Source organism: Tetrao urogallus (assembly GCF_951394365.1).
Source record: "Tetrao urogallus genome assembly, chromosome: 9".
Classification (NCBI taxonomy): Eukaryota; Metazoa; Chordata; class Aves; order Galliformes; family Phasianidae; genus Tetrao; species Tetrao urogallus.
Genome location: NC_136822.1, coordinates 15,598,361 through 15,616,239, shown reverse-complemented (window position 1 = coordinate 15,616,239; position 17,879 = coordinate 15,598,361). Strand labels below are relative to the sequence as shown.

Below are 17,879 nucleotides of genomic sequence, written 5' to 3'. Positions count from 1 at the left end.
CTGAAAGCTGTTGATTTGCCCAGTCCCTTTACTGGACAGCTTCTGAATCACTGGTGCCGTGCCTGATGTACGTTTTTGCCAAATGTGCATCAGTTAAGCAGACACGGAGCATTGATGACCAACTTGAGTATTTCAGCTGACTGGATAGGAGCTTTTGCCTCTTAGATCTCATATATTTCAGAAGGCAAATATTCTCTGGTTTTCTCTGTGGGGCTTTTGGAGAGGATCCTGTGATGCTTGAATTATTCTAATGCATCTGCAAGATCAAAGCTCATCCCTTCATTTTGGGGGGGTGGTGGGTTTTCTGTTGTAAGGTCGACGTTTTCTGCAACGGAAGGCAAGAGATCCTCATTCATGAATTCTCTGGGAAGGCTGGGGGGAATGGGCAGGTCCAGAATTGGTTTCCAAGGTTTTCCAGGACACTTGGGGAGAGGAGATTCTGTGTGATCCTCCGGCATCCCTTTAAATGAAGAGATATCAGGAGAATACACTGGTTCTGTAGGAGTATCGATTTCTGTCCTTACAAACTCTGCACTGAGGAGCTCTAATGCTGTTTCAGCAGCAGATGATGGGAGGGTTTCTTTTGGGCTAAAAAGCCTTTCACTGGATTCCTCAGAAGATTCAGGTTTATGATGTTTGTGTTTACCATTTTTAATGTGTTTTCTATGTCCACACCTGTGGCCCTTCCTGGGCCCACAGTCAGCTTCCTGCTTGTGCCTTTTGGCAAATTCATGATCCTTTTTCAATCCGTGCCTAAGTTTATGCCTGTGTTTGTGCCCAGGTTCAACTTCACCATCTGGTCCCTGTCTGTCATCTTGTCTTATTTCTTCACCTGCTCTTTGACTTTCTCCTTCATTTGTATTGGAGGCTGGAGTTCCAACTACCTGTGGTAGTTGAACAAAGCTTCGTAAAGGAGTGAATCCTGGAGGCCTTCTCACCATCGCGGTCTGAAAAACAATGCAGTAATAGCTGTGTTGGTACGTATACGAGAGCAGGGGCTTCAGATTTGGCAAGATCAAAACCTCATTGCAATAGATGGGTCAAAATCAGGTTTTTCAAAGCGATCTTAATAATCTTTTGTGTCTGTAATAAGCATGAAAACAAACGTCCTCTTCAGTAATTCTGGAGTATTTTAGCAGCTGTGTATTGAAAGAGCAATTTATCACTGAGATTCTGCCAGTTCACTTGGGAGTGAAACTACAGAGAGGAACATATGTGTTTGTTTTAATTTATGAACGATACGGTTCATTTCTATGACTGATTATCCCTGCTCATGTTAAAGTATAGCATTCTGATATACTCATACTGAAGTTTGACACATCTGTGGACAGTTGCAGTGCAGAAACATACCCTAGATCTGGATTGATTTGTCACATGAAATGTAGCTATTCAATTTTTTATCTCTTCATTTGACATATATATTCCATAGGACTGTTGGAAAAAATACTCAGAGGTTAATGCTGACACTATAAAATGTTTGATTGTTTTTGAGTAATCTCTATTCCCCCATCAGTTCCACTGGAAAATAAAGATTGAGTGGCTGATACACAGTCCTGTGAAAAAAATGTGTGTCATTTCTGTCAACCTGTGCCTGAGCCTTATCTAACTGCAAATAGGGACTCTTCAGGTTGGAGCTAATTTTGGAAGTTGTGGATACAATATTTTAAGGGAGACAAAAAGGGGAGCCATTTCTTAGTTGATACATAAAGAATGAATAGATAAGTATGAAAGCGCTGCAAGTTGCTTAATGGGAAATGCAGGTTAGTCAATCTCACTTTATTCACTCAATCTTCGTTTCTTGATTGGGGAGCATGGGAATCTCTGGATTTATTAAAAACAGCAACAAAAACAACCCAAACTAACAACCTGCAATCATCAGAATTATAATCGGAACTAAAGAAGTTCTGATAATAAGAAAAATATATGTTGTGTTCTGAAGCTCTCAAACTGGCCCATGTTCATGGCTAGCTAGTAACGGGATCTTTTGGAATGGATAAAGAAATTAATGTATGCCTTCACTTATGATCAAAGAATGGCTTGGGTTGGAAGGAACCTATAAGATCCTCTAGTTCCAAACCTGCTGCTTCAGCCAGGGTTCCCAGCCACTAGATCAGGCTGCCCAGGGCCCCATCCAGCCTGGCCTTGAACACCTCCAGGGAGGGCCAGCCACTGCTTTTCTGGGCAGCCTGTGCCAATACCTTACCACCCTCTGAGAGAAAAATTTCCCCCTAACATTTATCTAAGTCTCCTCTTTTTTATTGTAGAATCATAGAATTGTTTGAGTTGGAAGGGACCTTTAAAAGCCATCTGACCCAACTCCCTGCACTGAACAGGGACACCCACAGCTCCATCAGGTGCTCACAACCCCATCCAGACTGACCTTGGGTGTCTCCAGGCATGGAGCATCCACCACCTCTCTGGGTTACCTGTGCCAGTGCCTCTCCACCCTTATTGTAAGCATGTTTTTTTTTTTTTCTTTTATCCAGTCTGAACCTCCCCTAGTGATGATGGGTAGTGAAGAAAAGCTGTCATACCATTAGCTGATATTGAGAGCAGTTGACCTGAGAGATGAGTTTTCTCTCCAATGGGACCACATAAATTTGTGCTTCACAGCGCAGTGGTAGCTGTTGACAAAACATCAAAAACAGCATGTTAAGGCAAGAAAACATCAAACAACATGAATGAGCAGTACACAAAAAAATTTACGTTTTAATAATACTTTTAAATACTTGGAGTTTTACTTGAATATATATGGAATCGGTTTTAATGATGGAGAAATCTATGCTGGGACAGATCGCTGCTTAGCTTTTTGACCTCTTAGGATGCCTCTGTGAACACTATACTGCAGTTTTGAATTGGATATTGGATTTGTGCCCAACACTGTTCATTCCTAACAAACACTGCTTGTTAATCATACTACCCCTACTAAAGATGGGGAAATTGAGACAGTGAGAGGTATTTCTTATTTTTCTGGGTAATGCCAGCTGCACTAACAGTTTTTAGCTCTTAGAGATAAGCACTGTTCACATGGTGGGAAAAAGGAGTGAAAATGAAGAGCCTTCTCTTTCCCAGCAGCTCCCTCATCAATAGGTTCTGGCTCTATCAGCATTACTTTCCAGTGTCTAAAACAGATTTCCCCAGTATCAGCAGCGTGTACTCCAGAAGCATAATTCCTTTGCACACTGAGAACACTAAAATCTCTCACTTTTCTTTACTGAAAGTACAACAGATGCAGGAGCATTGACATCGTTTCTTATCACAGCCACCTCCTTTCTTTGATTCTTCATTATCAGAGAAAAGTCCCTTTTGCTTTGCATTGAGCACCGATACCACTGTTAAACTGAGTTACTTCAAGCTTCCTGTTTTAATGCTGTTGTCACTGGTTTGGGGTTGCAAACACTGGAAGTTTTTGTTGTTGAAGCAACAGAAACCAGGATCAAATGCGAGTTTACTTTGTGTATGTTTCAGATTGCAAAGGAATTGCCTGTTAGAAACACTACCATTGGCAACATCATCATTACTTACACTGTCTGTTGTGGCTTCACAGTCCTCATTAAGCTTTTCAAATTCTTTTTTTGAGCAGTTTGTCTTCTGGACAAAAAATACTAGGTTGTAGTTTCGTCCTGCAACCACCTAAAAATTAGCAAGAAGACCTTTTGTCATAAAGGCATTTTTATTGAAAAGAGTTCAGAGACAGAGATGGTTTTCTACAAGCTTATACTACAGGCTCATATGACTTATAGTCTACAAGTCCTGACCCCCTGGGGCAATGTATGTTAAGAACAATATTAAAATGTTTGACAGAAAACCTATCTGCTTCTAATCAACTTACTTATTTATTCCTGTTCCCATTCTCAGAAATTCCAACATAGAAACTGAAGGAGACAGAAAGGTCAGAAAAACAGGTCCACAGTTTTGGCTTTGTTTTATTGGATGCCTGTCATAATTTAATTAATAACAAATGAAATCGTTAGAGACACCACTGTAAGGAGCCAAATATGATGTAAGAAGAGTTGAATGTGAGTAAAATGAAGTGTGTGGTGAGCAGACTCAGTTGAAAATGAGCATATTTGCCAAATATATTAAGGAGGGAAACTGTTTTGGTTGAAGAATGTGCCTGGTACAAGTTCTCTTAGTATTTTTACAGAGCCCAAGATAATGTATCTTGCTTTAGAGACAGAAAAATACATAAAATTCTTTCAGTCTAATTTATAAAAGTGTGTATGCTAATATTAATCATTATGTGAAAAGTGATAAAAATATGTAAAAGATGGAAAAGATGCTTACTGTTAGTGAGTTAACATGAGCTGATCAGAAATTTTTGCCCCAGCGGTGCCCATTATGCTCATGCAAAGTTCCCAACACGGTATTTTCTGAACTACTCCCTTGTTTTATATTCAGTTCTTTCCATTTCTTAGAGCTTACAGCTACTGTAGAGTAGATAACAGCTGAAATAATTCGCAGGGTATTGGTGTGGTAGATCAAGTGGGTAGTTCTGCCTAATAGATCTTCTCTATTTTCAAAAGTCTATGCAATATTACCAAGGCTGATTAAAAAGTGGGGTAGAGATACAGAAATCGGATAGACAATGTTGTTGCCATGCTTCTACAATCCCCTTTTAAGAAGAAAAGAAAAAAGAAAAATCAAGAGGCCAGAGATTTTTAAATCCAAGCCAAAATGGTTAAAATTTCACAAGAAAAAGTGCATAGATATCTCAGTTACTGTGTGTATCAATGCGTAGAGAAAAATATTATTTGAAATCCAAATGTTAAGTTTAGACCAGTAACGATGCCATGTCTGTTCCTCATTTTTGTATTATATGGAGAATTAGATTTAAAAGGAAAAGTAACTCTCAACCTGAACTGTCGCTGATTCTATTTTTGCAGCTTGATAGTAGAAGTCATCATTGGTTTCTAAATTAAACTTTTCCACAGCAACCTTCAGTAGTTCCTTCACTTCTGCACTGTCAGTTGGGATCGTACCTTTACAACCAGCACAAACGTGAGTGGGAGATTCAGCTGAAAGAAACCGACAGATTTCAGACGTAAGGAGCAAAGGTTTCTGTCTAGATATAGGCAGGGAAAACCAGTTATTTATACACCCCTGCCTTCTGGCACACTTCTGATTTGAGTCTGCCAAATTAAACCAAAATATCTTTGCATTTCATATGATCAGCAATATTGCACCTTGGTTATCTGAAAGAGCCCTGCATCAGCGCCTGGTGTTGCATTGGATAAGTACAGCTCTCTCACACAAACAAGAATTGTATATACTGAATGTGGATAGCTAGCAAGTAAAGGCAGAGAAGACATTTGTTGAATAAAAACAAGCAAATGAGTAACAAGTGAGAATGCAGCACTTACTACATACATGGGGTAATACTGGACTCCCTGTTATAAAGCCCTGAAACTGTCAGAATCTGTCTCCAAATAGATAGGTGCAGGAAAAATTAATAAGAAATCAATTTGTGGCTTAGATTGTAATGAACTTAGAAATTCTAAGTTGCTTACTTACCAGGAAAAAAATAAGCTTCTAATATATCAAAATGAAGTGTAACTATGCAGTATGAAATAAACAATAGTATTGGTAGCTGAATTACCAATTTTGGCCTTTGTCTCCACTGCCTTTCAAAAGAACAAAATAGAGCGTATGAAATATTTATAAGAAGTGAAAGAAAACTCTACAGTAAGACTTCATTAAGAGGCAGCGCAGCTTTCATCTTAAAATAATTGCTTTATCTTGTTATTATCAGTTCTCATCTCTTGGATTTTTATCTTACCTATTATTTTATGATTGTAATAGAACTGTTAGTGGTAATTACATACCTGGAAGGTTGCACTGGCTTGCAATATCTACGATCTCTGCCCGAAGATTTTCATATGCTTTGGCATCACATTTGCCTATACGCTGCAGTCACAACAAAAGAAACAAACAAAACCAGCTGCTTAGTGTGTAGAAACAATGAAGAAGCTCACACTGTTCTTACTAACAGAATGAGTCAACCACACTACTGATAATTTCTTCCTTCAATATGCCAGGAGCAAGAAGCCTTTGCAGAGTTTGCCGAGCCAAAAAATAAGGGTTTCAGAGAGTTACTTAGAGAAAATAAAATTGTGACAGAAAGGCTAAGTGACTTATTTGTATGTATTCGTTACAGAAGGAAAGAGAGAAGTTTACAAACCAGAATCCAATTTTTTGGAGAGCTCTGGTATTTGTCTTAAACTCCAAAGATCAAAAGGAAGATTACACATCTAACAAATCAAACATTACCGAGTTTCTGGGCCTGCTTGTATTCACCCAAGTGCTGCAGGGGAGCTGTGGTAGATGATGTGCTTAAGATTGCCTTGCTATTTTAGGCTGAAATAAAAAAATGTGATCCTGTTCTTTTTTAAATGTTGTAGATCTGTAAGATTCACATCTGTACTATTCAAATTATTAGAATGTAAAGAAAGAATTAATTGGCACGACTATATCAGAATTGGTTGTAAACAAAAGTTGTATTTTACAGATTGCTTCAAAAGCATCACAAAAATTGGTAGAGACCTGACATTGATAAAGATTCAGAAAGATTTCAATGAAGTCTCTTACTGAAGTCTGTAAAGGAAACAAACTAACTGTAGAATAAGAGGAAAGGCCCCTGTGTGGATAAATACTCAGTTAAAATACATGAAATAGCAAAGGATTAATCATTAGTCTCATAGAGAAAGGACTGCAAGAGCTGGATGTTAGATGTTGATCTGGGAGAAGAAAACTAATGTAGAGAAATGTAAAGTAATGCGCAGGGGAGGAGCCAGTTCTGACTTCACGTTAGGCACTGAGCTGATAGATTCATGATCTTAGGGTTATGATGCACTTGAAAGTGTCATCTATGAAAACATCTGCCTAGCAGTGGTTTAGAAAAATGGGGGAAAAAATAATATCAAGGTTTATTATCTAGGCTAGAGAGAAGGAATGACATTATGGCCCACTACAGCTCTGTGGTTCACACACATGTTGAGTACAGGGTGCAGTTCTGGCTCTTCTGTTTCAGAATGAATAGTATGCATGCTGTAGATTACAAGCAGCTTTCGTGGAATTTGGTTATTCTAAGGAGTGGAATATTTTGGAACAGCATATTCTAATAGTATCTCTAGATGATCAGTTGCTGATCTTAGTTGCTGTCTTAGTTTTGGCTGCTTAATTATTCCATCGATAAAGATCCAGTCTCACAGACACTCTGTGGTCAAATCAGAATGGAAAGGTGGTAACTCACCTGGATTATGTGAGATGGACAGAAGCCATTATCTCCCAGTGACAGGTTGGACAACTCAGGCTCAAGAAAATAAGTAACTCGCTTAATGTTTTAGGACAAGCACTGCTAACAGCAAATTTTGTTTCATCTAGCCAGATTCTCAGTCTCCTATTATTTACTACAGTTGTGACTCTTTCCTTTTTTGTTCAATGCTTCAGAAATGCAGTGATGTCTTTGAGACCTCTAGGGAGTCATTTACAAGCAGGAATGTAATGTCCAACCACACACTTCCACGACAGCTGAAACAGATGGGAGTCGGGCTCTTGTGGCTCCTTCCCTCACATTTACCACCGCTGTTCACCATGGCTATACATTCCTGCTTTGGCTTTGGCACAAGCACTTGTCTCACTCCGTGGTGAGATGGTCCAGGGAGATTGGTTGAGAGAGCAGCTCTCTTTTTGGTGCAGTTAATTCTGTTCCAGGTCAGAGCAACAAAGGAAGTACTTGGTTTTGTGGCGCTATTGGTCTAGATTGCGTGTATTTGTTAATAAGGCTCTTTTGAAGCTCTTGCTTGGGCTGTCGTAGAGATAGGTAGCAATTCAGCTACTTACTTAGGAAATGTTCTGTGCTGGGAAAGTGGCTAACTGTAACTTTTTGCTTTGCGTCTGAACAGCTCTCTGAATAGGAATTTCTTAAGGGTTTTATTATTAGGATGAGACTTCAGATTCAGTGGAGTAATCTGCAAACATTTCACTCTTAGTCACTAATTCAAGAGAGAACTGCATAAATAGATGGTTATCTGTAAGCCTGAATTTTAACATCATTAGCTAAGTTAAGCAAGACTGTAAAATACATGTTTGAGTCAGATCTCAGCCGTTATTTGTTAATATGACATTTTTGTGATAAGTAGGTTGTGAAGATTACTTACACCTTCAGAAGTGGTTTTGCATTCGTGAGTTAAATCTTGAAATTGGTCTTTGGAGCAATTTGTTTCCTTGATTTCATATTTAATTATGTAATTCCATCCAGCTACCACCTGGAACAGATATTTAGGAGATATTTACATTATGTAAACTAATACAAACTTTGAAGTTCCACTACTGAATGCAATCAACGAAGAAAGCAAAACCACCCTTCTAAGCCTCTTCCATCCATCAAATCACATTGCAGTCATTGAGCCATACAGTATTTATGAGCTAACCAAAAAATGTTGTCCTTGCAGTACAGAAAGTAAACTAAGTCAAGTAGTTATTAGAAATGCAGTTTATATTCAGATTCTGCTTCTGGCAAGCCTGTAGCCTTGTAATGCATGGTTTCATGCACTTTCCTCCAAAGTATCTGTTACTTATTACTGCCAGTGACAGGAAGCTGGTCTAGATGGATGACTACACTAATACAGCTTGGCAGTTCTTGTGTTCCTAAGTATGTGACATAGTAAAATAGTATCTGAATAATGTAACTTTACACTGCTGGCATCATTTGTTATTGAGTGTCCTGTGTTTGTCATCTGCTTGTAATTGTGTCTGCTTTGGGCCTTTTCCCCCTCCCCTGCTTTGTCCAGATCTTTGACCTCCCTTCATTTTCTCTGCAGGAAGTAGTTCTGTTTTCCTCACTGCAGCTATTGATTTCATCTATAAAATCTCTCCATGTCACAGTGTTGGATCAGGTAGTATTAGATTAAAAAAAGAGAAAGAAAGAATCAAAGATAAACTTTCTATCCCTTTCTATTCTAGATCAGTTAAAGCAGAGGGCTGTGACTAGTCTCCATTAGCCACAAGTGTCACAATAGTTTTCTTTTGAGCTGCTGAATTGCAGTCTCTTTGACATTTGCTTGTAAGACTTAATTGTTGTGTAAGCTTGTCTTTCAGCTAAGAGAATTATTGCCATCAGTAAATAAAGGACCGTCAGAATTTAATCATGGGTCAAATTGATGTGAGACTCGATGCTTTTTGGCAAAGTAAAAGCATACACAAATAAAAGGGTTTGTAGTTGGTGTTGAGTTATATACTGTTTAAAAAGCAAATTGGAAACTTGGCTTTCTAGCAACATCATGCCAATCCATAGGAGAACCTTTCATGGGGAAATAAGCACTGCCTGCAGTACCAGAAATTTCTGCAGCCTGAGCATTCACTTGCAAAGCAGATATTCTTCTGTGCAGAAATCTTTCAGCCAGCAATAAGCTTGCTTTTTTTCTTATGCATGTTTTCTTTTACTGGCTCACCTACCCTGTGGTGTATATCAGCTACTGACATACAGGTCCTATTGCACTGCAAACACGTAGGTGCCTTCTGCTGTTTGAGAGGCTGTAGAGTATGAGAGACATCTGCACAAGCTGGCACAAAACCTAGAAGAGATCTGTTCCTGCTGGAGCTTCATGGACAAGCCAAGTGGAACACTCTAGAGCATCTGAGATGACACAAGGTGCTTGTGTCAGCATTGAATAAAAATAAACTGGTGCTGAACACTGGTTAGTTGTAGCTGCAGATAAAGAAAAAAAGCCTTTATAAAATTGATAGCTCTAAAAATCCAGCAACAGTTTTTGATTCTGTGTAAGTGAAGGGAGTTATTTACATGGTCTGTGCTCTATATGAATTCTATATGCTTTTATCATGAAATATCCCTTAACATCAAAAACATTTACATAACCAAAATATCTTTTTAAAAATGTAGAGAAAAAAAATCATATACAGACCTGTCTTTGAGCTTCTGTTATTCCCACAAGTTTGAAAAGGACAGTTTCATCACTGTGCTTGTTGAACTTCACAATGGCTTTTTTCAGAATTTCTAACACTTGTAAATTGTCACTTGGTATCGTATGAAAGCATCCAAGGCAGGTTCCCTGAGAAGATGGTATCGTTGGTTGAACTGGAAAGGAACAAACCAAAAAAAGGCAGGTTTTCATGTTAAGAAACCTCAGGTTTTAATTTTTCATGTTAAGTCGTGTGAAAAATGGTTCAACGTGCCAGAATCTTTTCTGCTTTTAAGCAGAATGATAAGCAAAATCCAGATTTTAGTTTCAGGGCCTGCACAGACCCTCACTGTACTTAGGTACAGGCTTCTGTGTGTGCTGGTAGGGGCCATCCATGAAACCTTTATCCAGCAGCAAATTTAATTCAGAGGAATAAATGAGTTCAGGAGTCACTGAATCCATTAAAAACCTTACAGGTAGTTTTGACACTGCTAAGGAAGGGCCTTCCCCATGCAGTTAGGGGAAAAGCAGTGAAGGTCACAGCTAAAGAGATGTTTTTTGGACTCTTGGAAGCTCACCTGCTGGGTGCAGCTGCTCGCTGTCCTCACCATGTTCCAGGAGGGGGACTTTGGCAGGAGCTTTTTGGCTCACCCACGTGAACAGCCCTGACTTAGAGCTCCTCAGGGACTATAGTTGAACTATCATTGCACTGCTCTGTTGTGTGAGCTCTCCCTGCTAGTCACTTCAGCTGCCACCTGCCACTTGGTGTTACTCTCAGGCATAACTAACTGGATTGGTTGTCGATAGGCAAGTTTGATGGGATGCTCAAACTTCTGTTTCTTACTACTAATCCTATTAACTCTCTTTCCTTTCTAGTAATCATGGATTAGATTTTCATAAATTAATTTTATAGTTCAGTACATAAATTAATTTCATGATTCAGTGAGCTTGGGACAATATGTGGTCTCTGTGGAATTGAAATAAAATTTGTGTGCCTGATCCTCAGCTGACATAAATTGACTTTAATGGCGTTATGCCTGCTTGCATCAGCCAGGGAATCAATCCAGGGTCAGCATGATCAAACAGTTCCACCAAGAAGGCTGAACTCTATGTTCCCTAACATGAAGGGAAAGTCCCTCACCAGTTAGAGTCTATTGCTTAACTCTTTGTGTTTGAATCCTTTGCATTTGATTTGGCTTCTTTGTACATGTGGAATACCTCAGGGTAAGCAATGCTATTTAGTCTTAGATCTCCAAGAGGCACTTGATCAAAATTTAGCCTGCGATGTTTCTAGCATCACTTATTGCCGCTGGCTATTGACTCAGCAATGAATGCCATATATGCACTACACAAAAATTATTACTCGCTGAAAATGGGGTGATACAGGACAGCAGTATGCCCCGTGCCAGGAGGACTGTGGTCTTTACATTCTGAACAAAGATGCATGCTTTTTTCAGAGTTGCTATGTTGTGTAACAAGCCGAACTTCTTAGGCTGAATATGTAATTCTAATTCATGGCAGTTGTTTTTTAGCTTTCTAAATAAAGATTCAGATGCAGATTCCCCATGCTCTCTCTGTGAGATTCACACACATTCAGTTGGCAACTAGATGTCACCATTGCCCCACTAATTGGAAACCCAGTGGCCTCTGCAGTAGCAGGGCATGAATTTGTGTGTGTTCCTGGAAAGACACTGACTGTAGGTACAACACTACAGCTTTAATCAAGAGAGCTGGGGAACAAATGAAAACAAACCCACAAATATAAGCTGTCTAACAATTAGAAAGTTGTGGTAAATACTTCTGTAGTTAATGTGCACTTGGCTCCGTGCTACCAGTTAGATGGATTTTTAAAACCAGCTGAGATTTGTGTTACATGAATGCCAGCCATAGCTACAGAAATATCTCAGTTGTAAAGCTTTCAAACAATGTGACCCATTTCTGATGAAGAGAATTACAATGCAAATGCAAGTTTTATATGAATATTTTATAGGCAAGTAAGGTAAAACTCTAATAATCTCCATTGTTAGGATCTAAGTGATGTTGTAGTTTATCATACATAATTCTCTCACTACTGATTATTATTTTTTTTAATTTAAATCTGCTCCCTCCCCATTCGGGAGTAAATTTTTGTTTTGATAAGCTTTAACAGAAATAATGCAGTCATTCTTAGCTTGGAGAAAGTTAATTTCTGGTGCAATTTCATACCTGGTTAATTAAGGACAGAAACTTCAAGTGTGGAAAGGGGTATCTTGTTTCCATGTTATGGATGTGCTTTTGGCCTTAAGCAGATTCATTTCATTTCCCATGTGTAAGGAAACTTACAACACACCCACGAGACACCTAGCTTGTGTGTGCATACCAGTGGAGTGAAACTTTTACCTTTAAAATGCAGTTACTTTTGAAAGATGATTTATGAATGTCTGAATAGAATGTGAGGAACTCCTAGTGTTAAAATTTTTGGAAAGCCCCAGCATGATGTTTTTCCCATTCTTATTTTTCTATGTACTTTATGAATGCTGCCCCAAACAATTACTTACCTGGAACAATTTTGCAATCTTGTGAAACATTACTTATTTTTTCAGCGTTATTCATGTGAACTTGAGCTGTGCATACTCCTGTTTTCTGCAAATACATACAGCAATATTTGACTTAAGATTGGTTGATGAAAAAAATACTGTGCTGTACATTCTTTCAGCTGTTGAACAAAGTCGACAGTTGCAAGTTGAGTTTGGGGAACAAGTTCATATGTTCTTTTGTAATGATGTCAAGTTTGCTGTTTTGTTACTGGAAAAGGAACTGTCTTGTTTGCTAGAAGAGCAGAGAATGAACTGAGCAATTTATTTAGAAGATTGCTTTGTATCATGGTTGATAAGTGTTAATTAACTAAAGATTTTGCTGTCAGAATAAAGGAAATGAACACATTCTCATAAATGAAGTCTAAAGAATTGTGTTCCTCTCTGCTGATACAAGATGTGCACCAGCAATCATGACATTTCATATTGCTTCAAATAACGTGATCCCTCTTCAATACTTTTTTTTTTTTTTTTTATGCTTTCTGTACAATATGAAATGACAATGATTTCTGCTGGGGATTTGCAGTGTTCCTGCATGCTGTGTGAGCCTGATTGCACCTCCTCTTTTAAGTGCTTTCTAATAGCACAAGCCAGATGGGCTTTGCACTGCTAAGCACCCTCTGGTAAGTGCTCTGCCACAGTGGCTTCCATGTCAGTGATTTTATTGGTGCCAATCTGGTTGGTTTGGTTGTGCAACTTTCCATTACACACGAGCAATAGGATGTTTGATAGCCCATTCTTGTTGTTAGAGTACCGTCTGCTGGATTTACTGTGAATCATCATATTGAAGATTTAAAATGATCCCTTCTGCTGAAATTCAGGTGTATAGTGGTAAATTCACAAATATGGTAGTTAAGTTCAGGGTTGTAAACTCTTCTATACTTTATTTCTGTAAACTATCAAAAACAGCATAGCTGCAAAAGTTAATTCTCTTCCATGATTTTTTTGTTTTGTTTTGTTTTGTTTTTTTCCCAGGAGAGCAAAGTCCTGGTCGTTATCCTGATGTTTCTGTTCTGGACAGTTTTAAAGAGGAGAGATACTTACAGCTTCTGCAGATGCTTTGTAATCACAGTCCTTCCACAGTTTGTTTTCCTCAGTGGCACAAGTGGTTTCTCGTACCTGATATTTCACGTGCAATTGTTTGGCAGGACCTACCTGGATAAAAACAGTATGCAAGTGTATGGGAACAGTTGAGTCACAGCCTGAACCTCTGCTTGATGGCCGGAGGCGAGCACTGAGTCAGCCCCAGGAGCACTCAGGTGAAGGCAATGCAGCTGTGTGATGGAAAGGGTGGAGCCTGGCTGCACCTCTCCTAACCAGTCAGGGGCTGACTGCCACTGAGGAAGGCTCTCTCTCTGGAGATCTCCTCGTGGAGTTTCTTGCATGCCTACGACACCCCTGAGCACTTTTCATTTCTTTCTGATTATCTTTTCCTATGTGATAATCTTACTAGCCTAACTTCTCTGTATACTTATTGATCATACAATGCTTCACAACATCTGTATAGTTATTTATCTTATAGAAAGTCATCATTTGCATAGTGATAAATCAAGACATCAGTGAAAAGATAAGAACTGTGAAGAGCAAATACTATCCATTGGTTACCTTATGTTTTATACTATGGTTTCAGATTAGTCTCTGCGAAAGGTCTCCCATGTATCACTCCCTCTCAGAAATTACCTAAGTATATTTCTGAGTCTTTACCTGTAAGTACAAATATGGTATGTCCTACTACCTATGCTTTAACATATTTTATCTAGGACTTTAAGAAACAGACATGAGTGATTAGGTTTTATATTTGCATTCAAGCATATTTCAAATAAGCAAATTAGTCTGCTGCTTGGATAATTAACTACTAGTTTGGACTGTGCTCCTGTTCAGTTCCCTCACTCTCACACTTGTTCTCCTCCCAAATCTGTCCATTCTCCTTATGTACCATTCTCCTTATGTACAGCCCTACAGGCCTCCCATAGGTAGCAATAGCCAGCAACTGTGGAGCAGCCTGGTGGTCCCCAAACTGCCTGCGCTCTGTGGTGTGAGGGTAAATAAGCTGCCCTGCATACCTAGGTGAAAAGGGCAGAGGGCTTCTGAGGCAGCCTTTGGCTGCTCCTGCAGTGTTCTTACAGGTGCTGAAGGCTGTGCTGCTCTTGGGGATGGTCTCACAAATCCCCTAAGATTTTCAGGCTATTGAAGTTTGTCATGACCAGTGCAAGTGCTTCTGATGTTGTTAAATAAGGGGGCATTTTCTCCTTGCAATAAACTGAGTAGTAAGCCCTGTACCAACAGGTAACATTAATACACTGCAAGGTTTGTAGCTCATCCTTCAGAGATTATATAATGACAAGTTCTGGTTTACTGCCACTAAAAATGCTCTGTCAGTGTACTTTTTCAAATACAAACACTCACAGTTGCTGTAGTTTAATGTTAATTCTCAGTTGTATCACTTGAGGATAACCAAATGATACTTCTTGTCTTAATGGTATCAAGAAAGAGAAGCTGAGTTAGCATGGGTGGAGTATGCTAAATGTATGCTTGTGTAGGTGAGGACAGAATTATCTTTTGTTCTTTCAATTCCTGTTATACGTTGCTACATCTCTACAGAAAGTAGAAGTATGATGTGATGACTGCAGGCTGTAAGACAGGATGAAAAGATCTCTAAAAATATAATGGACTTAATCCTCAGCAGGTGTAAATTGACATTTATGGAACTGCACCAGGTTGTACTGTCTGGGATGTGGCTTTAAAGAGCCAAACCCTGCTGTCTGTTAACGGTTGTAACCTGGAGTAAATCAGTTCAGTGAGCAAATGCAGCTCATGAGAAAACACATTCTTTCTGTGTGTCATTTGTTGTTGTTTCATGTCGTTATTTTTTATGAACAGTTATGCCTTTAACTGGGGCAGGTTCAGTCTTCCACCAGTCAGCTTTTATGTTTTATTACCTTATCAATAATGAATGTACATGAATATATAATAACCAGCTATTTAATTAATGCATTCAGCGCTGTGAGACTAGCAATGAGTAAAATCTGTGCTCTTTCTGGAAAAAGTCTATAGAATATGAACAACTCTCTCTTGCAGATTCCTTCTGTGTTTTTTTTTTCTCCTTAGCATCAGTCAGATCAGTGGCTCAAGTAATAATTGATTTTCACCTCAGATCTTTCAAGAAAGGGCATTATATTGAGAGAAAGATGATCAGGAATTGCATTAAATATGTATTCTTAAAAATAGAACATAAGACAAAATACTGAAAATAATATCTATCCTTCGGATAAGGAGGTTGTGTAATGGCTCCAATACAAGGAAGCAGAAAGGAAGGTGATCTTACAGCTATGGTATTAAGAAGTGTGCATTTAGCTATTGTAATATTGTCAATAAAGACCATGGGAGTATTAATTTCTTTAATTATATAAAGGCTTTGACAAATTTTAGTCTTTGTCTGCTAAAATCACCCCAGTCTGATAAGAGGAAAACCAGAGGGAAGGTGCCAGGAGACGTGGGTGCTTTACTGTAAAGCATTTAGCAATTTGTGTCCCTTTTCCATCCGGGTCAAAGCGTCTTGTGATTCTGGAGTGCAAAATATTCTGTCTGACACTGGGATTCCGATCCAATAGAAAAAAACTGCTGATGTTTTCAAGTAAAGCAATGCTTGTCGTCATTACGGTAATGTTATCTTGGTGTGTGTCTCAGAGGTAAATACTCTGTTAGATTAACTTTGTTTTGTAACTCTGTGCTGAAGGACTGCAGGCAAGAGATCACATTTCATTCTTTATTTCTTCTCTAATTTTAACTGTCACTCTTTGACTAAAATATCACCTAGTGCTTTTATATACATCTGTGACTCAGGACTAGTGTCAATCAAGTAATATTCAGGAACAGTTTTTTCACAGCATTGGGGAATTTTATCAAGTCGTTTTTTTTAGCATGTGATACTAGCTCTTCTCAAGTCAAAATGTATCCACTTTATAATGTGTGCTTTGCCATCCATCTGAAAAATCTTAATGATGGCAGAAAGGGGTAAAATTTCCAACAGAAAGGAGAAAACTGGATGGACAAGTAAGACAAATTGTATTAGTGGTATAAGTTTTCTATTATTTGCTTTTTAGTCCTTGCATTAGTAAGCAATTCACCAGCACACAGTTCCACTGATAAGAACATAGTATACATCCTTGGTTGTCACAGTGACAAGTATCTTACTGTGAGCCATTTCTTCAATTTTTTTTTGGTAAATATTTCTGCACGACACTTTGCTGCCCCACTTGCTATCCCTTGTGAATCAGATGGAGCAAATCTGATTCAGAGTGCATAAACAATTCCAACATGGGTTTTTTTGCAGTCTACTTACTGTTCTCTTGGCTTCCATCACCATGTACAGAGCAAATTGATTACTAGTAGTGCTGTCTCCATTGTATTTCTGCAGTGCTGTGTCAACAGCTTCCAAGACATCTGGGTCATCGCAGTCCAAAAATTCAAATGGGAGAGGGGTGGCTCTAGCAGAAAAAAAGCTACAACACAGTGCTACAACAACAAAAAGTTTCATAACTGGACAAAAATAAAAGTCCCCTGCATTAGAAGGCTCTTTAAAAAGCAAAGGGAAAAGGAATGCCTGACAAGGATTTAATCACCTCTTATATTTTACAGGACCAATAGCAAAGTAAACAAGTGAGCGGGTTGCTGGGGTTGGTTAGTTCTCATCATATCCTGTTTATACAGCAAATAAACTTCTGAATTCCTCTAAACGGATTTTGTGTGGTCACCAGAATGACACTAAGGTTATTCACCTGTTATCAAGATAACAGGCTAACTGGCTGGAGCTGGAGATCAGCTTACACTGGACAGGATGGCTCCTGAGCAAAGCAGCAAGCAAAACGTTTGCAGATCTCTGGCTTTTTAACATCAAGACTGTTACTCAGAAAGAATTAAATGAGAAGGTCACAGTAGTAATGAAGTTCTAGTTCTGGACAGAGGCACTGTACATTTTATACATCTGTTTAGACACAATAGTTCTGAGAAGTCAGAAAATATTTGAAAGAAAAGTCTTCGGTCAGCTTTATATCATTGAATGCCACAAAACTCTTCAATAGCAGTTGATAACCCTTGTCCTTCATTCTGCAATTGGAGGTGACTATCTTTGATGCCATGTGAAGACTACCTGTGGAGCATGGTTTAGTTGGTCTTCATGATGTATTCTTATCATTACTCATAGGGAAAATGACACCTAAGTAGAGATCAATGTTGCCTTTGTCTAGCAGAGGCTGTACTAGAGCTGGCAAGGAACATCTGGGACTGTTGACAGCAATGAGCACCAAACAGATTTGCTTTGAATCTGTGAGCATGGTGGGATTTACTCAGATCCAGAATTCTACCTCCATCTTGCTCGTTTTGGTTA

The 17,879-nt window shown here is 38.8% G+C and overlaps 1 protein-coding gene across 1 annotated transcript; it reads right to left on the bottom strand.

Annotated features, from left to right (window-relative positions):
* Nucleotides 1-242: 242 nt before the first annotated feature.
* Nucleotides 243-17,030, bottom strand: KNG1 (kininogen 1; the record flags this gene model as incomplete). Its single annotated transcript, XM_079539633.1, has 10 exons — nucleotides 243-947; nucleotides 2,535-2,624; nucleotides 3,526-3,633; nucleotides 4,858-5,018; nucleotides 5,826-5,907; nucleotides 8,160-8,267; nucleotides 9,924-10,096; nucleotides 12,458-12,542; nucleotides 13,538-13,648; nucleotides 16,836-17,030. 10 exons carry the CDS (start codon nucleotides 17,028-17,030, stop codon nucleotides 243-245), a joined length of 1,818 nt encoding a protein of 605 aa, XP_079395759.1.
* Between the last annotated feature and the right edge of the window lie 849 nt (nucleotides 17,031-17,879).